Genomic DNA, 23,980 nt, shown 5'->3' with positions numbered 1-23,980 from the left:
ATAGTCTGAGTTAAGGAGTCGTTTGGACAAATGGAATATCTAAGATGTTTTATTAAGTTTTGAGAAATGTGAGAGAAATAGTTAAATAAAAATATTATAAAATTACAAAATTGTTTAAATATAAATTCTTAATATATATATTTTTTTAAGTTTGAAAAAATTGTATTGAATTTTGTGTTTTTCTTTTTAAATTTATAAAAATTGTAATAATTAGATAATAATAATTAAATGTAAAAGTTAAAGATTTAAAATTGAGAAATGTGTTATGCTTAAGTGATGTTTGGTAAAGAACTTGTGAGAAGTTAATGTCTAATTATATTATTTTATAACATCTCTTAATTAAATTGATGGATATCTTTAAAGGATGTTGCTACTATGTTGTCTAGCACGTACCGCTGGACATGCCTACGAATGTCTTTTCATTTGTTTCTTTTTTATTTGAAATTTTTTTTAGATATCTAAATATTTGTAAAAAAAAAAATACATAATTTTATTAATAGTCACTTTTTTAATTATTAAAAAAAATTAAATTAGACCAGATGTCAAATTGAAGAAGTAAATTCAGGCGATATACTATCATTTTCCATCTTTAAATATCTTCTATATCTATATATATATGAAAGTAGTTATTTATTATCTTCTTATTCGATTGATATATTAATAAAAGATAATTGTTATAAAATCCTATATATTTGTTTTTTTTTTTTTTCCTTGAATATTTCTTAAGGCCCATGTTTATCTTTAGGTCAACCCGCAACTGGTGTCACGAGCGTGCGGCGTCGTTTATCGGAGACACCATAAAAAACATAAAATATAAAATTTTGCAACGATAATTTCAGTCACATATACATCTCTCTGTCTCTCTCTCATTTATCCATTTTGGATTTGCCGACCACCGCCATATCCCTGCAATACGAAGCTTCCGTCTTTTCATTTCCGAAATTTCTGATATTTCTTCCACTTTCTTCTTCCTCTGCTCACAAGGTGCACGCCAATCTCACATACATGGACATGCTTATCTGCAATTTGCATTGCGAATATATATATATATATTTATTTATATATATCTATTTATAAATATGCGTATATATCATATGTAAGTTATAGTGCATCCTTCTGGTGGATCTTTGCAGCGGTAAAAATGCGAGAAAGTAGAGCCTTCATTTGCATAAGCTGGTATTTAAGATTTTGCTGTTTATATGTATGGTTAGGTCAACATACACCCCACCCCCCCCGGCCCGGGGGGAGTTTAATTTACGATGGTTTGATAATTTTTGTTGTTGTTTTTTCTTTTATTTTTACATAAGCTATTTTTTTCTCTTTTTTACCCAAGCAATATTCTATATTTTTCTTTTTGGTTGCTAATAAAAAGGAGTAAAAGTGGTTGAACCACATCATTCTCCAAGAGGTTAACAACTAGCGCTTTCCCAATATATTTGCTCTCCTAATAGGATACGTTTGGTTGGTTAATAACTGTTTGGGAAATGATGAGAAAAACAAATTTAAATTTTGAAATGTGGATTACTCAATTATATGGGAAATGAGTGAACTGAAATATTTGCTATAATGAGCCCCGATGAAGGTATGCGACTATGTGGCTAAGTTCGATGGAAATTCTAATTTCCTACCTTCTTTGTTTTGTGTTTTCTTGATACGAATGAAAGGTATTATTAAACATTAAAATCATAAAAAGAACTGGTATGAAGTGCAGATTTTGATCTGGGTGAGTGGGAAATTAAGAAATGACAGGTTTAGAGTTGAAAATGAGTTGAGAACTCATGACTGTGCCAATTGGGACTACTTGAAATGGTTTTACAGTGTAATGGAGAGTAATAACCTGGGAAAATGTTGGGTGAGGAAGTTAGAGAATACTATTGGCCCAAGGGATGTGAGTATATGACCTATGTAAACTGGTCAGGATTTTTTTGTTGAGTTGAGTTGAAGGTTGAAGTGTCTTACCTATTGATACTGCTTTTTGTGCAGTGCTTTTAGTTTCATTTTCTTCAATATGTGTGTGCTTGGGAGTTTATTTCTAGAGAGACTCTAGGTGTGGAAAGAGAAAACACAAGACTAGGGTGTTCAGAGTTAATTTTAGAGATGCAGTGATGCTGGCCTTTAGGAGCTTAAACGTGTTTTAATAGGAGGATGAGTTTGGATCCAGTCCGAGAATGGTAAGTTTTCTGTTCAGTTTCCGTACAAGGCTATGATGGGTAAGAATTTCAACCATTTTCCTTGGAAGGGTATCTGGAGGAGTAAGGTGCCTCTCAAGGTTGGTCGGCTTCTCTTGGGAAAATCCTAACTGTGGATAATCTAAGGAAGCGGCAGATTATTTTTGTTGATTGGTGCTGTGTAAGAAGAATAGTGAATCCTTTGACCATTTGTTGCTTCATTGTGAGGTGGCCGAGGCCCTATGGGATGAGATTTTCAGCTGGGTCAGACTTGCATGGTGATGCCTAGGAGGGTGATGGATCTCTAAACTAGCTAGAGAGGTCTCCAAGAGGTAATTTCCAAATTGCTGCAATTTGGAAGATGGCTCCCTTATGTCTTATGTGGTGCATTTGGTTGGAGAGGAATGACTTGAGTTTTGAAGATGGGGAACATTCTCTGGAAGAACTTAGAAAGATTTCTTCAATACCTTATGGGCTTCTATTATTGATTTCAGTGGCACTGTTTTCATGATTTTCTTGTTTCTTTTTTAAGCCCCTAACTTCTTATAGGTGTTTCTCTTGTATACTTCATGTGTCTTGGGCTATGCCTATTCCATATATTCAACATAATCTTAATTTTACTGATAAAAAAATAATTAACCCTAAGAAAGGCACAGAGAATAAGAAAGTAGACAAAAATAAACCCAAAAGAGAGCAAAAATAAAAATCAAAATCAAAATAATCAAATCATAAGCCAAAAATCAAAATGCGAAAATCCACAAATCACAAGTCAGAGAGACAAAGCGAGAGAGAGAGAGAGAGATCATACCTGGTGGCTGAGCATTGGTGCCTAACGGTGTGGTGGTGTTAATGAGAGTGAGATATCCCCTTCGTTCTGAACCTGGGGAGAGAGAGAGATGGGGTTTTTCTTTTTTTTTTTTTTTGGGGGGGGGAGGAGGGGGATTACCATGCAGACTGGCAGTGTTGGTTGTGGGCTGGGTGGCAAACAACAATGTGGCGTGAGTGAGTTGCGACTGAGAGGAGTTGAGAAGTGAGAAGATTGAATGGAGGAGAATGATGGAAAATTAGCAATCTTGAACCTTCTAAACCAACCATATAACTTATGCTAAACAATGATAAATGGACAATCTGGAACCTTCTAAACCAACCATCTAACTTATGCTAAACAACATATTTTTACATATTTTTTTTATTATAATATATATACACATAGAACATTGGGGTAGGGAGGTTATTTACGGATATTTGCATGTTTAAACCTGCACCCGCCTGGACTACAGGCATGCCTGCTCATTACCTCTGCAATAGGGCAGGTTCTGCAAGTGTGTATGGGTCACCCGTTGCCCGACCTATTTGCCTCGCTATCTCATTATGGGGATGAGTGTGGGTACCATTAGGTCAAAGGCCATTGGCCTGTTATGAGGTTTAGATCTTTGAGAATAGGAATTTAATTCTTGGATTGTTAATTTTGTACTTCTACGCATGGTAGAATTGGCTTAAACTAATTGTTATACTTTTATTGTTTCAATTGCAAATTAGGAGAGTTAACTATGAGAACACGAATCTATAATTGAGTATATTGTTTTTTTTTTTTCCTCATTGTTATATTTTTTTTCTTCTCAAACATCTGATTTTTTTTTTTTTTTGCAGAACGCTGGGCCCAATTAATTCTTTGTGGTTTGTCTGCATACTTCAAGGAAGCAAATGTTCATTTTGTGGTTGGCAGGATTGCATACTTTTCCTCCCTTTTGCAGTTCAACTTTGAATTCTAATAACACTTATCGGGATTGGTGCTGGTAATATTGTTGATGGAGTTGGTGTATTATGGCTATCATTGTGCATAATCTTTTTATATTAGAAAGCTGGATTGCTTAGGAAAGGAGGGTTGTCATTTGACCTTCAGGAGCTTTTCAGTCTTTGAAAAAGGGATTATACTTCTATTGGAGAGGAGCTTTATATATTCACTGTTCTTGGTGTTTAAAAATAATTGGAAAAATGTCAGAATTTGATATGGCAGTTATTAAACCTGAGGTATGATACTTTTATTCTTGCTTCATTTGCTATTGTGTAGATCAGTTTTCAACTAGTGAATCTTAAGAGATCAAAGCTCGTAGTGTTGCAAGTGTGAAAATGTGCACTCCTACACACATGCATGCGTGTGCATTGATACGTATTTGTACGTAGATTGAGGGAGTTGAATCTTTCTATTTTTTGCTGGGACTGGGTAGAGTTGAAGACAGGGCTGACGGCTTTTGCCCTTTAGAGAAGTCAGTTATTGTATGATTAGGATGATGATGCTTTTCCTAAGAGCAAAAACTTTACCCAATGCTACACCACCTTTATATGATCTTGATAAAGGCTAAACTTTACTTAACACAACACCTTTTTACGATCTTAACAAAGCCCATGGATGGGAGATCTGAACTTGGAACTTTGCGCAACCACCTCCAGACTTTGCCTCAAATTCGATGCTTTAAATATTAGTGGTCACTGGTCATGTGGAAGAGAACAGATGCCATATTATTTCTTTAGGGATGCAGGAAGATGGATGAACAGTTCTGAACTGATGTAAACAGTAAGGAAAGATGCTCTGTGATTGTTATATATGCATTGTACAAAGTTTAAATCCTGACGCAGCTTGATATACATGTAAATGAGTCAAAAAGATAATTAGTTATGTTCAAGGTTGTTACTTATCAGAAAAAGTTATGTTCAATGTTGAGCCCCTTTTTCTAGCAGTTCTTAATGCTTGCAATGCTTGCAATGCTTGCAGTTACTTTGTTCTTTTTTCAGCCTCAGTTTCTAATTGTGTCTTTTAGTTTTAATAATGATCCTGAAGCTGTTTGGTACCAAAATGCATTTGCAGATGATAAAGTCCTATATATGGCTTCAGACTGCTGATGGTTCAATCCAACAAGTGGAGCAAGAGGTTGCCATGTTTTGCCCTATGATATGTCATGAAATCATTCAAAAAGGCATGGGATCATCCAAGACTTATGCAATATCACTCCCACAACGAGTTAATCCTTGTATGTTGAGCTTAATTCTGGATTACTGCAGGTTTCATCAAGTAACTGGTCGCTCTAACAAGGTTTTACATATTTCTGACTTTCGCTTTCCTTTTGTCGGGATGATCTTCTTTCCTTGCTCTTGAGTCTAGGCATATTATAAACCTGAGAGTGTATGAGTTGTAGCACAAATGGTACCTCCTCCTCCCATAGCAGCAGGGTAGAGACTGAGGTTGCGGGTTCAAGATTTGTTTGGTGTATGTGTAACTTTCCAATTGGAAAAAGTGTAACCTGAGAATTTTGGATCATTTCTTTAGCTGTTTCTTCGTCAATAATTTATTCAGATTAGATGATACAATTTTTGGAATGGCTAACTGTGAATGGCAAAAGCTGAGTTTGACTTCAGGCTGTTCTCTTGCATAGGAACGTAAGTCTTTTGATGAAAAGTTCATTAGGATGGACACGAAGAGGCTCTGTGAGTTGACATCTGCTGCGGACAGCCTCCAGTTAAAGCCTTTGGTTGATCTTACAAGTCGTGCACTTGCGCGAATAATAGAAGGGAAAACCCCCGAGGAGATTCGTGAGATATTTCATTTGCCCGATGATCTTACAGAGGTGCTTGTTGCTTCCGAGATCTGTTTATGCTTAGTAATGCCCTTTTCATCTCCTCCATTGATTCTAATGCAAACCATTATCCAGGAAGAGAAACTGGAGCCCCTAAAAAACTCTACTGACGATCCACGTATTCGACTATTGAATAGATTGTATGCAAGAAAGAGGAAAGAACTTAAAGAGAGAGAACATTTAAAGGTGATTCTAATGCAAACCCATTATCCAGCATATGTGTTCATGCGCCACTAAATACACAAAACTGTATAGGAGGTTGATGACAATTGGACCTGCCATATGTTTCAGAATGTTGAGACTGAGGAAGAGCGTGTTGATGACCGTTCAGTTGAAGATCTTCTGTCATTTATCAATGGTGGAAATGGAGGTATTTGTCTTGTATGTTGTATGATAGTTCATGGGTTTATTTTATCACTTTTAACAATATATGTGGAATTTTGTTGACTGGCCCTAAACTGGACTGCTCGACATTGTATGAATATTAATTGGCATTACTTTTGGCACATGAATGTGTGAAGGCTATATTAACAAAACGACCTGCTGGGGAAGTCCTCGTGTTTCACCCCTCGTCTTTATTACTTATAAAAAAAAAGAGGCTATATTAACAAAACCACCTCATAGACTGCAATGCATACTATACTTCTCCTTGGGGAAGGAGAAAAATCAGAACATACACACAGGCTTAAATGAGGGGGGGACATGTTAGGCCTCGTTCTTTGGAAACATGAACTGTTGATTATCAGATGATTTGTTGGAATTAAAGTCATTTTTTTTTTTTTAATGCTAGTTGTGTTAAATCTGTGTATAAGTTGTGTTGCTCATTTTGGATATCTGTTGATAAGGGTTTCTGTTAGAGAGTTGCAATAGAGAGCAAACAGTGCAAGGAACTGGGGTTAGAAACTTGTTTCTTCTGATGTGATTTACCTAGGAACATTAGACTTGATTAGCTTATGCTATAGCCCCTCCAAAAATCATATAAGAAAATATTATGTTGATGTTAATACAGAAATGTAAGCAATCTAGTGGAGTGACCTTGAAATGCTTAGATGCACTCAACATCTGGTTGTGGGCCCCCATCAAATAAATAGAGATTTTACCCTCTGGTGGGGATCTATTACTGGGCTGACTTATTATTAAATATAGGTTTTTATATCACCCCAAAAAATAGTTTTAATAACTCAGTGATTTTTTATTTTTATATGTTCTTTTTTTTTCTGTGTTGGTTGATATTTTTAATTTAGTTATAAAGTTTTGCTACTGACAAGTTGGTGTGTAGACCCGTTATAGTTATAAAAAAAAATTCATAAAACACCAATATTTTTTTATGCTAGCTGATGTGGCAGACTTCTACATCAGTGATGTCATTAACAGACTTGTAAATAGATTTTTAATTATTTTAATGAACCACAGTACTGGAGAATTTAGAATTTGCTACGCATACATACATGCATCTTAATTATTGCTTGTGTTTTTTCCTGGATGTCATGCTTCCACTTCTTACTGCACATTGGAGTATTAGAGAATCTTTTGAAGAAAATGGGCTCTGAAGTGTAGCTTCTTAGTCTTTTCCCCCTAATTTATTTCCTTTTGAAGGCCTTATTAGAGGTAAGGAAATTGTGTTTCACAGATTCTACGGTGCTTAAAACTTCCAAGAGTAAAAAGAAGAACCGAAGAAGAAAGGAGCAACAGAAAAATGCTTCAGTAGACGAATCTATTGAAAGTCATGGGAAGGTCTGAACCATCTCGTGGCTGTATCTTCATTTTTCCTCAACCGATCATTGAAACTTGAAAACATTCCCTAGAACTGCTAAGTTACTGATCTTTTTCTTCCCATGTTTTAGGATTCAAATGGTCTTAATTTTGTATGCAATGGTACTGGAGTTGACAAGTTGCAGCCCCATCCTGGTGAGACATCAACATTACCAGACGTGGAAAATGACACTTTTCCACATAAGGTTGAGTTTGATGACGGTGATATAGATGATGAGATTGACCCTGCACTAAAGGAGAAAATTGATAGGTGAGCCAAACAAGTTTTCTGGCCATGGAATATATTAGCATTCCTTTTTTAGCTTGTGGCACTCTGATTGTGACAGCGAGTTCGTGAAGCTAACAACTAACAAGGGTGTAATAGGGCTACCGTTGTATATTTCTATTTGTGTCCCCAATTGATTTGACGTGTTTTTTGTGGGGGAGAAGTTGATACGCATAGTCGCTCTCATTTTTGCAATCCCCATATCCATATATGTGGAATAGAAGCATGCTTTAGGACGCATGCCCCATCAGAGGATTCATTTTCCCTCAGCATCCATTTTCATTTCATTTTGTGGAAAGGAACTTGTTCAAATAATAGCCAGTTAGAAAAATAATTGCATCTTTTGTCGTGGTTCTATTTGTATATTTATTTTATTTGTTCTTATTGTCCATCTTAATATCTTTTCTGACCCAGGGAGGTGGAAGATTTTGCTCGTAGATTGAATTCGGACTGGCCTGAAAGGATGCAAGAGATTCTTTCTTTGGGTCAAGAAAGAAGGCCAGTAAATGAAAATGGATCCTCAAGGAGATACACTAGTACGGTTACTCTATCCTCACTTATGAAAGTTTCTCCATATTGTTTTGGTCAAGATGTGCCTTTTACATGAACCGTTCTGGCAAAGAGAAATTTTCTACAACAAATCTCAAAGTGTTTTTTTGTAAGTTTCACACTCCGCTCCTCCTCCTCCCCTGTTCTGGAAAAGAGAAATTTGTGTTCATTCTCAACTTTTCTCTTACATAATCTGTAGACAGATTTGCAGGAAAATTATTTCTAATGATATGTAACCTCATTTAGGTTCATGATTTGAGGATTAGGGAGGGGTCATTCATTCTCTTTTGATCTTTCACCTTCATAATCTACAGCACTCATGGAATCATTTGTTTCCATGAATAGGACCAGACCCGGAGTGGAAATGATATCTAAAATATGGATGCGCGCTCTCAGATTGGCCAATGGCTGAAACAATTTTGACCAGATGATGCTTACAGACACTTAGAGAGTTGGTATTGTCACTGATGTGGATTACACGAGAGCTCATTTTTTCTTTTTCTTTTTTTAATTCTTTTCTTTATTATTTTTCTTTTTTTTATTTTTGTTTTGGTTGGTTGGTTGGTTGTGCTTAACCCGGATGCAATTTTGATTCTGGGTACAACCTTGTATTCTATGAGGGGAAGAAATAGCAAAAAAAAAAAAAAAAGAAAAAAGAAAATTGTGTTTCCTGAGCCAACCATGTATGCTCAACGTCACATGTTTGTATATAGTGGTAGTTTCTTGCCACTAGAAAGTCTAGATTCGTATCCTACAAATTTTTGCTCTCTTTTTGTCAAGATTGGTCTGAATACCGCTTTCCATTGTTTTCCTTCATTTATATAGACAAGGGTTACAACCGAGCACTCATTTCAATAGCTAGTCTTACTATACACGTTAGCTGTTATTTACACGTTAAGTCTATTTACTGTACAAAAAGAGTATTTATTGCTATACTATCTAGATATAGAAAGCATCTCTATAACATCCCCCCTCAAATTGATGCTGGTGGATCAAGAAGCATCAATTTGTCAACTAATAATTGATGCCGGTACCGAGAAAGAGCTTTAGTGAATATGTTTGCAATTTGATGTTCAGTGGAAATGTAAGGGAGTGTAATCACATGTTTGTCAAATGATTCACGTATAGAATGGCAATCGACTTCGATATGTTTCGTACGCTCATGGAAGACAGGATTAGCAGCGATCTGAATAGCACTGGTATTATCAGCGTGAAGAGAAGTGGGATGTAGTTGAGGAAAATCAAGTTCACCCAATAACCCACGAAGCCATGTGATCTCAAAGCATGCGGAAGACATAGCACGATACTCAGACTCAGTAGAGGATTGGGAAACTCTGTCTTGCTTCTTACTCTTCCAAGAAATGAGTGCATTGCCTAAGAATATGCACCAGCCAGTAACAGAGCGACGAGTATCTGCACAACCGGCTCAATCAGTATCACTATACCCCATCAACTGTAAGGAAGATTCTTTAGGAAAGAATAACCTGCGTGTAGAGGTGCCATTCAGATATCGGATAATGCGACGGACAGCTGCTAAATGAAGATGTCGGGGAGCCTGTGATAAATGTGGTGAAGATAATCTCACATAGCCTGAGCCGTAGTAAAACATCAAAGATTGGTCACAAGGTGAGACTCAATCGTCCCCAATAGCCAAGAGATTACCTTGGCATCCTTGACCTCCCATTGAACAAATTCTTTTTCATAAGTGGAAATTTTAGCAGAATTATTAATATGATTTGATAATTCTTTTCCTTTAAAAAATATCTTAAACTGAAATTCCTATATAGGAAAATTCTTTCCAGTAAAGCGAACAATAGTATTTTCAATAGACATGATGAAAAGTACTTAGAAAAATATGCTCTAAGTAGTCAATCAAATAAGCTGCAAGCCTAACTTAAATTAGGACCAAAATAAGCCAAAACTGATAAAGGCCCAAAGTCACGGTAATAAGTCTACTCCCAAAATAAAAAGGCCAGCCCAAACAACTGAAATTCTCACGTATAGAAAGCAGAAAATTTCACCCAGAAAATTTCGATACTCACCAAAGGAGACACTCGCACAAATGAATCGACAAATCGATAGGCCCGATATCACGCAGAGAAGAAGGTGCACCCCGCATCGACGTCAACCAAGGAACTCGAGCACCTCGCAACCGCCACAGAAACTGCCGTCTGCCACAGAGAGAGCCGATGGTCCCACAGCGACCCAACCACCACAAAACAAGCACCACGAAAGAGAAGAACTTGCCAAGAAACAAACGGCAAACCAAACGACGACAGAAATGACTGATGGTCACTCAACCACCCACAGACAACGCCGATGGCCACAGACAGTGCCGACAGCCACACAGCCACCCACATACAGTGCCGACAGACACCACAGTCGAGAACCACCACAGACACCAAAAATACGAACCCACCACCGAGAACAACTGAAACAGCCGAGAACCACCACAGATAGTTCCGACTCCACAACCAAGAACAACCGAGAGCAAGAAAATCTTGCAGAAATAGAGGGAAAAAAAATTCCTCCTGTCGCACACGAAGGATTTAAACCACAGAGATGAATATCAGGTTAAGGGCTCTGATACTATGTCAAGATTGGTCTGAATACCTCTTTCCATTGTTTTCCTTCATTTATATAGACAAGGGTTACAACCGAGCACTCATTCCAATAGCTAGTCTTACTATACACGTTAGTTGCTATTTACACGTTAAGTCTATTTACTGTACACAAAGAGTCTATTTACTGCTATACTATCTAGATATAGAAAGCATCTCTGTAACACTTTTTACTTGATTACTAAACAATTGAATTTTGTATCTGATCAAAGTTGTCAATTGCCGTTTTGGCTCTATGTTTTCATTTTTTCTTCCCCCTTCAAAGGCAATTATGGCTCCTATTATTATTATTATTATTATTATTGTTATTTCAAAATTAACGAATAGGCTTAACAATTTTTATTTTTATTTTTTGGGTGTCGGGACCCATCCCTGCAGAGCAACTTCTGGTCTTGTGCACTGCACCTTCAAAAGTTTTTCTATACAAAATTGGTTAAATTGCTAACTTTTCACTAGAAAGTGTGTCCCAAAAAATTGGCTAAATCGAAGAATTCTACATTTTGGTGTCAAAATGGAAAGTTCCCTTGATTTCATTAGCCACTAATAGCAACCATTTCTGTCTCAAATCCTCTCCAACCCAAAGTAAGACTATGGCCCCGTTTGGATAGAAAAATAATTTCATCTTATTTCTTCTCATCTCATTAGGGGTGTAGAATCATGCTGGATTTTTTATTCAGGTGCATCCAGACGGTTGAGAGAAACTCGAATCCGTTTACGGATCTGATTTTATGACCCGATTATCCGTAACCAAGTCCATTTTTTTAATTTATTTTTAAAAAGGTACTATAAAAATATTCTTTAAAGTTTAAACATTTTTTTTAAAAAAATTATTAATAAATCCAGTTACAATCCGAATATATAGCCAAAAAAGAAAAAAAAATCCGGATATTCGGATTCAATCTGGTTATAACTGCCCAGTTTTTAGAATTTGGATCCGATTATGGGTGGATATCCGGATCCGGTTGCACATCCCTACATCTCATCATTACAATTTTTTCAAATTCTCACAAAATATAATAAACAATTTAACTTTTTTTAATCTCAAAACAATAATAATATTTAAAACATAATATTCTAACAATATTTTATTCAACTTTCATCTAAAATTTTTTCATCTCATCTCACTATCCAAACGGTCTTATGCACCCCTTTACACCTTGCACCCGCCAAACAAGTTCTCTATTCATTTTGGGCTGCGCTTGAGCTCAATATGAAATTAGAATAATACTGCACACGCCGCTAAATGGTGAAATGTATACGGTATTCCTCGTTTAAGATTCTTTTTCCCCCCCCCCCCCCCCCTTTATCAGTTGATATTTAAAGACATAATTTAGTAACACAAAAAATGATACAGTCCTACGTATACCCAGGTTAGAGTTCCCAAATTCTAGTTTACCCTAAAACTCTGTCAGATAATTACAACAAGTATGCTTCATGGTTTCATTTTATTGGGAAGGTTGGAGTTGGATGTGTGGGCAAGGCCATTCCGGCTCTCCTCTAGACCAAAGGATTTTAAGCTCACCTCTCTTCTTTCCCAAAGTCAAAAAAGTTCCTGCATTCATGACCAAACAATTGAGTAAAAAGAAACTAGTGCTTATCATCTATTAAATTAAATTCCAACTTACCTAGTGTGAATGGAACAATGTAAAGCAAAGCTGGTTGGCCGTGACCATCCATCATGTTCAAAGCAACATATGTGACGAGGAGACCTGTGCGTTAATGCCGGCAATGTGATCAACAAAATCAAAAGAATTTGAGTAAAATTAGAGCAGGACATTTTACAGCATCATATATGTATTCTGTATGCACAAGTTAATGTTCAGTGCTACTGTCTGATGACTTCTTGACATCAAAACCCTCTCTCTTCCAACACATCAATGTGACACTCTACCGCTGAGTCAAAGGGTCGAGAACACTATTCTTGAACAACTTGGAGTCATTTACTACTCTCATATTTCATACACAGGAGAAAAACAAGGTCAGATGAAAGGAAGAGATAGAGTGGTGAGGAAGAAAGAGCGTGCCACCCTCCGATACATGATCAATGAAAAGGGCAGTAACATTTTCCCATTTAATAGTTATCCTATCACAAACTAGTGAGTGCATACTGATGAAATTTATCAGTTAATTGTTGAACCTTCCTTCTTTCTAATTGTGGCATGCATCTGAGATTTGTGAAATGGGTATTCAGTATTTTTCCTTGGATACCAACATAGTTTTTCCAGTTTCCTATATTTTCTTGAAAATTTCCCAGTAGTAAGATATTTCCTCAAGGTCCAGGGGGGACATGGTTCCAGATTTAGTATCTCATACCTAAACCGTAAGCAGTCATTGCCCAAAGGAAGTACCCTGATCGAAGACTCTTCTTTGCCAACCAATCATACCTGTCAAAGTTTCCCATACAATTTTTAGAATATGGAAGGTGTTAGACACTGAACTGTCTCTCTCTCTCCATTTTAAACATATCAAAGAAAAAAACACTTAAAAGATACCGGACCAATAATGATATATACTTGAAGATAAATATAAAGGTTCCAGGATGAGCCCTCATACATATAAATTAGCTTATTAACGTTATGCATTGTTCCTTTAAAAGTCGGTATGTTCACACCTGTGTTGTTTGGCTCCTAAATATACATAAAAATAAAAAAAACAGGCCTTACAGCATATGAAAAGTTTAGAATCATTTAACGGAATAAATAGCAAAACAATGTTGTAGCAATGGTGGTCAAAACTAAATTTTAGAGGAGATAATGGACTGTATTAGTAAAGCTTATATATATGGCATCAACCAATGAGCTCTGGCTCAAATGGTTACATTTTCTCCCCATGAGAATGAAGTGGAGGATGAGGTTATGAATTCAATACCCTGTTGGGGGCGTGCAAAACTTAGGAAATTTGGTCAATAATCCCTTGTGCTTTGACTAAGTTGAGATTCCCCCTTGTGTTTTTTTAGGAGTAGCACATTTTATTTTTGAGGAATAGCCTGTGCAAGTCCTTAAAAAAAGGCACAAGGGGAAAAACTTATTCTGGCCATAACATAGGAGGTTACTGAAAAAAGTTTCTATTGATAAAAGAGAGAAATAAAACAAGAAAAAGTTCATATATGGCATCATAGCTTGAACCTTAATGAAAATGCTACAAGCAGTCCTGGTAAGATAATGTCACCAAATCCTATGATGCTGTAGCCACCCCAAGGGTCAAACATCCGTGGGATTTTTAGTAGCATTGGGATACCATCCCCTCCACTCTTATCACCCCGAGCTACCTGTACAGAAGATGAAGCATGAATAATTATAGGTACTCTTTCATTCGGCAGACTGATGGTGCTACTGAGAAGGATAGATGTTTTTTGACCTACTCACCACTATCATCACGCTCTCATGAAACAACGGTTTAGAAACAAATACCCAAAAGATGTCGTACAAGAAGGCACAACTGAGGAGGACTGTTGCAACCTGATTACAAATACAACAGGAAGATGTCAATCTGAATGTCCCCTTAAGACTGAATCAAGCAAATACTTGCCAACTAACGTTAATACTCCTTTAAAGGAAAAGAGGAGAGATAAAGGGGGTACAACATAACTATCAGAATCAATATCATTTTCTGAACTACTAATGTTTTCCCCATTGTTTGTGTTACCTTTTTTTATAAGTAAGAAAATATTTTATTGATATAGAAATGGGTATGTGTTACTTGATTTGTGTTTCGTCAAATTTTCTTTTAGTGCCGCATTCTCATTTTGACCTGTCTAATACTCCATGCTCAGGGCCTTCAACCTCTCTCAGATAGAAGTATAATACCATAAATTAATACTTACCAAAACAAAATAATTTCATAAAAGTAATACAAGTAAAAAGCATCGTATGTTACTTTTCTTCAGAAACAATAAGAGCAAGTTGATGTTGGAAGCCTTAAACCAGAGAAAGCTGTCAAGAAAGATTACAAGGATATTCTTGCATGACTATCTTAAACGAGCAGCAGGGGGATTATCATATAATAACCATGCAATAGCAAAGCCTGCAGATTTCTCAAACCAGTTACTACGAAAAGCCAAACAAGTTCAAATAATTACCTTGAGATTCGGGACACGGACAATTTGAAGGACGGTGATTATTAGTGTGATACCCTGAGTGAAGGGGAAAAAGGAAGTTACTATGAAATTCAGTCGTCCCCTCCTATTTACTTGCAAATTAAAAAGAAGCTAAAAGAACCAATATAAAACAGGAAGTTAATAGAAACTTTTTTCTTACAAGGACATCTTGACCAATCCAAGCATATGATTTTTTGCGAAAGAAAGCCCAAACAATAGCAAATGCTATGCAGAAGGGAGAAATGGCCAATGTCAGATATGACACAGCTCCAAAGAAGGGTACTTTAACAAATGACTGTCCCACACGTTCAAACCATCTGAAACTACAGTTGTTTGGTTGTCAGTCCCATGTTATGGAAGATCTACTAACCAAATAGTATAAAAAAAAAATATAACAGATCAAACACCAGCACATTCTCCAAGGAAATCCTCTCCATTCTCCTCATTCACTGTAAAATAGACAATAATGGTTCCATGGAATTCTCACATTTAAACATGCTTTCCAAACACATATAATTGATTTTTGGTTTTAGCTTACCTCATAGGAAGCATGGCATGTGACACAATTGAGAAGTGCTAGGTCTTCAAAGAAAATTATAACAATAACTCTTACAAATTGGTGTAGCTTGATGTGATTAGTCAGATTGTAAAGCTGTTTTTATTTATAAGATAGATTTGACATACCATATTAAGCCACGTCAGTTTGTAAAGGTTTTGCACTTCTCATTGTGGACCAAACATTTGTTGACACAATTTATCCAATCTTCTCATTTTTTTTTTCTTTTAATTTTCTCAGATATATTACACTGACTGGGAAGCTAATGGCACCAAGAGTAAACTTGTTTTTTTTTTCTTTTTTTCTCTTGGCAAGTTAGTCCAACGTATATTTCTTGAATTTAGTTATTGGTAATAATATGATGGCTACAATATGGATTGCAATCAAAGCATCACAATCAGTAACTGTTTGCAGACAAGTTGTCAGGGAGATAATTCCAACACCTGGAAAATTCCACATTCTTTGAGTCTAATTCTTTACATTAAATCTTGAGTGATTTTTTAAATTTTGTGCTCTACTCGATTTATTGCATTCTAGAAATAGAAATAAAGGTTGACAGAAGAGAGAAATCCAGATGAAGGAACAAAAAACCATCCACAATAAAATTGATTGGAAGATAAAATACATGCTTTCCTGAAAAAAGGTTCATCCTAGTGAGGTGACATTGGTAACTCCCACAAATGAGACGAATAGATCATTGATCAAAAACCTCCCCTGCCCCCTCTCTTTGAGAAGAATACATCACATCAATATTGAATGAAAAAATGAAATGCAAAAAAAAATTAGAGAGAGAGAGAGAATATATTTACCATGATAACAAAGTAACCAAGCAGGTTTGCAGGCCCTGTAAGAACAAAGAGCCTACATGGTTCAGCATAAATCTCCAACGAATGTACAGAATGATATGAAGCTTAGAAATTCAAAATCACCTCAAGGATATTTCTAGAGAATTCACAAACAAATCATCTCATGAATGTGAAAAACTGACATGCAAAGCATACTATCTAGATGGTTTGCAAATGTATAAGATATTTGGACTACATTGCCTGATGACATTGATGCATTGATGGCTTCAGACATAAATATGGGAAATGGATATTTCTTTTTTATAGATAACAAAGGGTAAAGAGATAATGTAATAACCCAGGGAAAGTTAAAGCTGCGTCTGATCTTATACCGAACTACCCAAGGTTACAATTGGAGCCCCTTAGAATTATTATAAAGGACAACGACTTCTCCATCCCAAGCATTGTGTGATTTCACTTCACCTTCTTATACTCAATTCAAAGTATTAAAGAGGAGCTAGAGTTTGAAACACTCTACCTCAGTGTGACTATATTACGACCAATACTTATTGGAGCATCCATCAAAGGTGCATAGATGAGCCTTGGAGGAGCTCTCTATACGGGATCGGATGCGAGGGGTCTGCAGGCGCTCTTTTTTTAAACTAACCGCTAGGCTGACCCCCTCAATGGGTAGGAATAATTGTTGCAAGTCTCGTCCCCTTAGCATCATGTGCACATCTCATCCAACAAATATTATAGGACCTAACTTTAACACTAAGCCAACCCCTCCATGGGTATAAGAAAAGGAGATTGAAATGTAAAGAGAAATACTAGGCTTTTGTAGGTAATGTTGGAATTTAATGCAGAAGTTGCAAATGCATATGCTTAACTACAAAAGTAGCTGTTAGTTTGGTCTCTAGGAAAGAAATACTCAGAATATAGTCATAGTCAATCAAACGTGCATATCATAGAAGACACGCACCTCTACCCCACCAATGCAAAACAGAACCACCAGTATCTCAATAAACTGTTTTGACATAAGCTTGTAAAGCATAACTAGGAAGCATGAAGCAATCACAACGAATAGAATTGCTGCTGTTGTACTGATTTCCACAAAACCACTAGAACCAATGCCTTCCAAACTTGGGATTTCGTCTGAACCATCCTGCAGTCACAGCACCAATCCGTATGTCAAATGATAGAATCAGTGGAAATTCAGCAATGATTCAATCAATCCCAATAAAAGAAAATCCTATTTCAAAAATAGCAAAAGAGGATCTGGAAAACCAGAAGGCGACCTTTAAGAGCTTGTCCTGCTCAATAGCTGCTTCTCTGGCACTCCATGCAGACCAATACGAAGCACATAAGATGGTACCAACAGCCATAAGCCATAAAAACACCTCTGCAATGTCAACCGATGGACGCAGTGGAGAGTATAGCTGCACAAGCACTAAAAGAAGCAACCATGCACATAAAGAAATTAAAAAGATAGATCAGGTATTACTGAGTATTTCTATGATAAAAACTTCCAAGTATGGATGGGCAAGCCAGTTGTCAAACTAAGTTTTGATGAATATATGCAGAAAAAAGCCTTACCTGTGGAGTTGTTCTGTAAATTTTTTTCCAAGTTTTCCCCAGCGTCTAGTGGAAGCATAACCACAGGTATATGTACATGTATATTGGTTTCATTGTCTTCACAACCCATCTTAAAAAGTTCTGCATGACAGAAGGAAATATTTCTTAAAAAAAGGTTTAACATGACTGTTTTGAAGATTGTTAATTAGAATTACAAGCAAGCATTACAATGATGACACCCTTTCAGCACTTGCAATTGACCACCATTTCCTCTTACTACTGATCTTCTATTTCAGAAATGGGAGACATTTCTTACTCTTTTATTTGATAGGTAAAAAAAAATATTTGAATCAAATGAATTGGCGTAACCCAAGTACATAGGAAGTATACAAGAGGAAACACCTAGAGAGAGTTTGGAGCTTGATAGAGAAACAAAAAAATTATGAAAGCTAGCTCCATTGAAATCAATAACAGATGCCCATAAGAATAAATTAAAAAAATATTCTTATGAGATCTTCCAGAGAGCGTTCCCTATATTCTCAAAAAAATATTCGTATGAGATTTTCCAAAGGGTGTTCCCTACATTACTCATGCTAATCTGGTTCTGCTGAAAATATCATCCCATAAGGCCCTAGCCACCTCAAAATGAAGTAACAATTGGTCTATGGATTCACCACTTCTTTTGCACATATAACATCAATCAACAATAATAATCCACCGCTTCCTTAACTTATCCATCGTGAGGATTTTCCCAAGAGAAGCGGTCCAACCAAAGAAAGCAACCTTAAGAGGCACCTTACTCCTCCAAATACCCTTCCAAGGATAAGGGTTGTAATTCTGTCTCGTCATGGCCTTGTACAAAGAGCGGACAGAGACTTTCACACTCCCTGACTGAATCCAAATCATCTTATCCACCACAAAACTACCAGAACTCATAGAGTACAGCAAGGTGAAAATTTTCTGTAATAGCACCCATCTCCGATCCTGACCAGCTCTAAGAAAACCAACATTCCACTGCAACATTTCTTACTCTTACCACTAATTTGACGTAACACGCATTTGATTTTATCACAGATATGTTTTTTTGTACATCCAACGGTAATAGAGAAAATAATGTAGACAACAAGGAACACAAATCATTTTGCATTTCCTAAACATATAATGCCCATGAAAAGTGGTTACATAACAACGGGGGACTTTGAAAGCCATGGCATGCATATTTACAAACAAATTGTAAAAACCATAATTTAAAAAGCATGCCAACTTTAACTGCAAGGAAGATAGAGAAGCTAGATCAGCAAGCAATGAATCTTGTAGAGACAGAAATATCTCAGAACTGGTCTTATATGGGATAGAGCTGGTTCGACTAGAACATGAGATGGGCAGCAAATTCAAGAAATGAATCGAAAAAGCATAAGATATTTTATGCAAATACCAGGATCGCTGTTTATTATGAGGATGGCTGAAGCACCAGCAGATTCAGCGATATTTGCCTTAATTGTGAAACTGCAACCTCCGCGGTGCACCATAATGACCTCCCTCGTAAGCTATCAAAAGGCAAGGAACTCCGTATAAGGCACCCATTAGATAAAAGGATAAAATATTACAGGTACCAATCAAGCTTCACATGTGAATTAATTAGTCTCTAGCAGAATCAAATTGAGGAACATCATATAGATGTTTCAGAAGAAGAACACATTATTCTTGGGAGTACTACAACAATCAGGAGGATCGGCAAGAACAACTCTAGTATGATTGGCACGCTTTTCCTTTGTTTCCAAGGTAGGGCCAAATCGAGCACCAACACCAACATAATGATCGTCTTCTACACCATTAATCCATGTTGGGACTTTGACCTGGGGAACAAAATTGCATCAAGCTTGTTACGTCACAGCCACCTTGATCAGTTACAGTAAATAAGCACCATGTACATGAGAAGCTTAGGCTCGGTTTTGTTGCCAAGAAGCAGAGTAAAGAGAACAAGTTTTAGGTTTCGAATATTTAGGTTTAGTGCATAAAAAAGGTAAACGCATTACAAGTCAATCAAAAAGCTGTACAACAGTACATAATTTAGTTGACTGAGTATTTTGCTTCCCTTTTAATTGTTTTGTATGTTGAATTTTTGCATCCACCAGAACAAAATCAAGTAATAATTGATCATCTCCAGTAGCCTAAGCAAAAATATGTTTCTCATCTTTAGTAATCTAAGGCAGTTTAAAATATCTAACGAAAAGAGTTTTCTTCCTCTTCAACTCAACCTGTCCTAGTTTCCCGACTCAGCTGAACTGAATTGCGCATTTCATTTATCAAAATCCGGAAAAAAACCCCAAGAAATGGAAAAAAAAAAAAAAAAAAAAAAAAATCCTTTCTTTCCTTTTCAATTCTTTTTCCCAGTTTTCTCAGCAAACAAACAAAAGTAAAGAAAAAGAAAAAAGAATAAACGAATATTCAGCCAAATCGATCAAACAGTAATCTTCGTAAAAAATATAAAAACTTATTTTTGTTTTATCCTTACTATTCCTTATCTCCCTCCATTTAGCTGTATAGTCTTTGTTCGTGTTACCAGAACAAAATGGAGGGAAAAGGGAACAGTAAGTCCAAGAAAACAAAACGAAAAACGAAAAAGAAAATTCCACACTCATAATTTTCCCAAAGGAGAGAGGAATTAGCTGTTTGACGTTTTGTCCCATACCAGAACGAAGTCGTTGTCGCAGCCAGGCCGCTTGGGAGGGACGTTGTCGCGGTGAACCACGTCTCCGGCCGACCCAAGAGACATGCTTAGGAGTAACAGAACTCCCACTATACAAGGAGCTCTCTGAAAATCCATCGAAAAATAACTTAAGAGCGAGCTTAGATTAGCTAAGTCAGAGATTCAAGAAGAAGAAGAAGGTTTAGAGAGAGAGAGAGAGAGAGAGAGAGACGAGGAAGACGAGGAAATGTGAAAGGAAAAGAGACGAAACGGAGACAGGGTGGTAGCATCGTCGTTTTCATATACATATATACATAAACAAATATATAATAATATATAATGTGCGTGTGTTTCAGTTTTTTTGCGGCTTTGTTGATAGCATTCACATGAAAGAAAACGTCTTATTCTAACCGTTGAATAATGAATCCTCCTTCCTATCGGTCTCTTACTATTTTATTATTATTATTTATAAACTATTTATTATTATTTACAAATATTTACAAATATTCTTAATATCTACTCCTCTTTATATTTTAAAGATTCTATTCTTAAGTCGGTAGACAAAATTCATAACAGCATCTGTATCATTTAATTTATAAGATTTAAATTTTAAATATCATTTAAATCCATTAAATTCAATGGTTAAGACCTTTTTTCTCTTCTTTTTTTTTTAAGGAAGAAAAATTAAAATTAAAAATTTGTGACCTTTAGTGAGAAAATATTAAATTTTCAAACTAAATAATCCTATTTTTTTATTAGTATATTAAAAAAAAATATTGATTCAGACGAATTTACATTTTAAATGTTCAGAAATTTTCCATGTCTCTATTAATCCTGAGTGAGATATAGATTCTCTTCAAATTATTTTTTAAATTTGAGAATCTAATTTAAAAGAAGATAGACACTTTCTATGACTGTTTTTTATAATCTAATATTATTTATCTAAAGTCTCTGAATAATTTAAATCCGCAGGTGAATTCTGCCATTAAGATTGAATACTTAGAGCACTCACAGTGAATCATTCATCCTATCTTTTAAAATATATCATTAAAATTTACTTTTTCTATTTTACATACTGATTTTTACAATATATCATACATCAGTTTATCTATTTTTTCTTTATATCATTTAAATATTATATTTTTTAATATTTTTTTATTCATTTCAAATATTTTTTCTAATTTTCAATGATATCTTTATATATTTTGATATTTATAATATCTCCTCGTAACTTATAGAACTTATAGACTATATATATATAATTACTCATATTTTAATGATAAGCATTTTTATTGAATAACTTAAAAACGTAATATAATTTTATAGAAATCCCTCTATTTTAAAAAATAATTATATAAAAAATTATAACAAAAATTGTACGCATATCATTATATATATATATATATATATATATATAAGCAAATATTTTTTTAAGGGAAAATTTTAACCATAAAAAATTATATAAAAATAAACTCACAAAAATGATGTGACTTGATTTGTGATATTAAATTATAAAATTATTTTTATTATAAAATAAATCTAATAAATACATAAAATCAGGTTAATTTATAAAATTATTTTTATATAGATAATTTTTTAATATAATCCCTGTATATAATCCCGTTTACTTTAGGAGGTCGAAACGGGAAAAGGCCATGATCTTCCGCCTTACACGGGCTGCAGCTTAGTAAAAGGGCAAAGGCGCGTGGAATGACGTCATTATTCTTTGACAACTTGTCTGAAGAGAACACGTTGTTCATTCCGTTTAGATAAGTTGGTGATTTTAGATATTTTATAAATAGTAATAAAAAATAATGATAAAATATTAAATAATTGTGAATAATAATAATAAATAGATAAAAAGTAATGATAAAATAATAAATAATAGTAGAATATTCTTATAAAATATTACTATACAAACAGAGTCGGCCTCGTTTGGATAGTGAGACGAGATGTAATGATTTTAAATAAAAATTAAAAGTTGAAAAAAATATTGTCATAATATTATTTTTTAATATTATTATTATGTTAAAATTTGAAAAAGTTGAATTGTTTATTATATTTTATATAAAAACTTGAAAAAATTATAATAATGAGATGAGATGATAAAATATTACTATCCAAACAGAGTCGGCCTCGTTTGGATAGTGAGACGAGATGTGATGATTTTAAATAAAAATTAAAAGTTGAAAAAAATATTGTTATAATATTATTTTTTAATATTATTATTATGTTAAAATTTGAAAAAGTTGAATTGTTTATTATATTTTATATAAAAATTTAAAAAAATTATAATAATGAGATGAGGTGAGATGAGATAAAACTATTTATATATATTGAGAACAATTTTATTAAGTTTGTAAAATATCTCTTTTTCATAAGTTTGTAAAATATCTATGCAGTTTTCACTATTCTTCCTATTTTTTTTGGTATAGCTCAAATTATACGTGGACCAATCAAAAGTAGGCAGGTTTATTTTAGCTTTGCATCGTCCACACCTTAAATAAAATAAAATAATATGAACAATGTCATGTGTTTATATCTAATTGGTCCATGTGTGTACATTGAGCCACGTCAGCCTTGCAATGTTATAAAAGTTCACGGGAATTGGACGGAAGGATTTAAGAAACACGGAGTAATGTGAAAGTTAGAAATTCAGTAGTTTTTTTGTTTTTATAAAGAGAAATGATTTGTACAAGTCTTAAATAGATAAGTCTCATACAAGCTTTTGTAAAAAATTAGACTCTACTTTAAAAAAATGTAAAAAAAATTATTATTTATTAGTGAGACTTATTATTTTATAAAATACTTGTACGAAATTTGTCTATTTAAAACTTGTATCTAATATTACTCTTATATAAATACATAAAAAGTCATGACTGATTTTACAGATGTCAATAGTCAAACTTTGAAGTTATTTATTTGCAGCTAACCTTGCCAAACTGTCTAAACCAACCAACCATGAGAAAGAAGATCCAACACACAAATTAATAAGACTAAATGATTAAATTTAAATTTAAGAAAAAAAAAACCTCTTATCTGACTTTTTACCTAATCAAAGAAAATAATATGGACTTTTTCGGTAAGAAGTGCTTATTATCTACAAATAGAAATTCAAGAGAGAACTAAAGGGCAACCTTTCAACAGTAACAAACAAAGAAGAGGAAGCTGAACATTCTAAATGCTAACAAAGTTGTCTTGTGCATAGCATACTAGAAGCACTTCCTACAAACTTGAATCTGTTCAGAAAGAAAGTTGTGGAGAACTCAAA

The 23,980-nt window shown here is 34.8% G+C and overlaps 2 protein-coding genes across 12 annotated transcripts; one reads left to right on the top strand and one right to left on the bottom strand.

Moving 5' to 3' along the window:
* Nucleotides 1-829: 829 nt before the first annotated feature.
* On the top strand, nt 830-9,066 carry LOC121246623 (SKP1-like protein 21). Of its 11 annotated transcripts, XM_041144818.1 has the most exons (10): nt 3,927-3,964; nt 4,072-4,199; nt 5,035-5,259; nt 5,600-5,791; nt 5,876-5,986; nt 6,056-6,174; nt 6,501-6,504; nt 7,397-7,534; nt 7,645-7,823; nt 8,253-8,638. In XM_041144818.1, the coding sequence occupies exons 2-10, from the start codon at nt 4,164-4,166 to the stop codon at nt 8,443-8,445; spliced, it is 1,197 nt and encodes a 398-aa protein (XP_041000752.1). In that variant the 5' UTR covers nt 3,927-3,964; nt 4,072-4,163; the 3' UTR covers nt 8,446-8,638. The 11 variants fall into 11 exon arrangements, with proteins under 11 accessions (XP_041000760.1, XP_041000756.1, XP_041000759.1 ...); XM_041144826.1 differs by lacking the exons at nt 3,927-3,964; nt 4,072-4,199 and adding an exon at nt 830-984 and having other exon boundaries at nt 5,035-5,197; XM_041144822.1 differs by adding an exon at nt 8,733-9,066 and having other exon boundaries at nt 3,912-5,259; nt 8,253-8,374.
* A 3,238-nt stretch (nt 9,067-12,304) lies between these two features.
* On the bottom strand, nt 12,305-21,002 carry LOC121245914 (signal peptide peptidase-like 4). The gene is made up of 14 exons (XM_041143826.1): nt 20,713-21,002; nt 19,718-19,876; nt 19,456-19,567; nt 18,042-18,161; nt 17,744-17,895; nt 17,428-17,610; nt 16,470-16,504; nt 15,265-15,427; nt 15,087-15,140; nt 14,374-14,466; nt 14,134-14,276; nt 13,322-13,392; nt 12,634-12,717; nt 12,305-12,560 (listed from the first exon to the last, which is right to left on the bottom strand). The coding sequence occupies exons 1-14, from the start codon at nt 20,845-20,847 to the stop codon at nt 12,454-12,456; spliced, it is 1,611 nt and encodes a 536-aa protein (XP_040999760.1). The 5' UTR covers nt 20,848-21,002; the 3' UTR covers nt 12,305-12,453.
* Nucleotides 21,003-23,980: the final 2,978 nt, after the last annotated feature.

Source organism: Juglans microcarpa x Juglans regia, chromosome 1S (assembly GCF_004785595.1).
Source record: "Juglans microcarpa x Juglans regia isolate MS1-56 chromosome 1S, Jm3101_v1.0, whole genome shotgun sequence".
NCBI lineage: Eukaryota > Viridiplantae > Streptophyta > Magnoliopsida > Fagales > Juglandaceae > Juglans > Juglans microcarpa x Juglans regia.
The sequence above is the reverse complement of the archived record's forward strand: the minus strand, read 5'-3'. Positions and strand labels throughout refer to the sequence as shown.

Bases quoted from the DNA above. Each gene is read 5' to 3' on its own strand.
- LOC121246623 (XM_041144816.1), top strand. From the start codon at position 4,996: ATGATCCTGAAGCTGTTTGGTACCAAAATGCATTTGCAGATGATAAAG. The intron at 5,792-5,875 runs GTGCTTGTTGCT...ACCATTATCCAG, and splicing joins TGCCCGATGATCTTACAGAG to GAAGAGAAACTGGAGCCCCT. The intron at 7,535-7,644 runs GTCTGAACCATC...CCCATGTTTTAG, and splicing joins CTATTGAAAGTCATGGGAAG to GATTCAAATGGTCTTAATTT.
- LOC121245914 (XM_041143826.1), bottom strand. From the start codon at position 20,847: ATGGATTTTCAGAGAGCTCCTTGTATAGTGGGAGTTCTGTTACTCCTA. The intron at 15,428-16,469 runs GTAAATATATTC...AAACAACTGTAG, and splicing joins TTGGTTACTTTGTTATCATG to TTTCAGATGGTTTGAACGTG. The intron at 14,467-15,086 runs GTAATTATTTGA...ATTTGTAATCAG, and splicing joins TCCGTGTCCCGAATCTCAAG to GTTGCAACAGTCCTCCTCAG.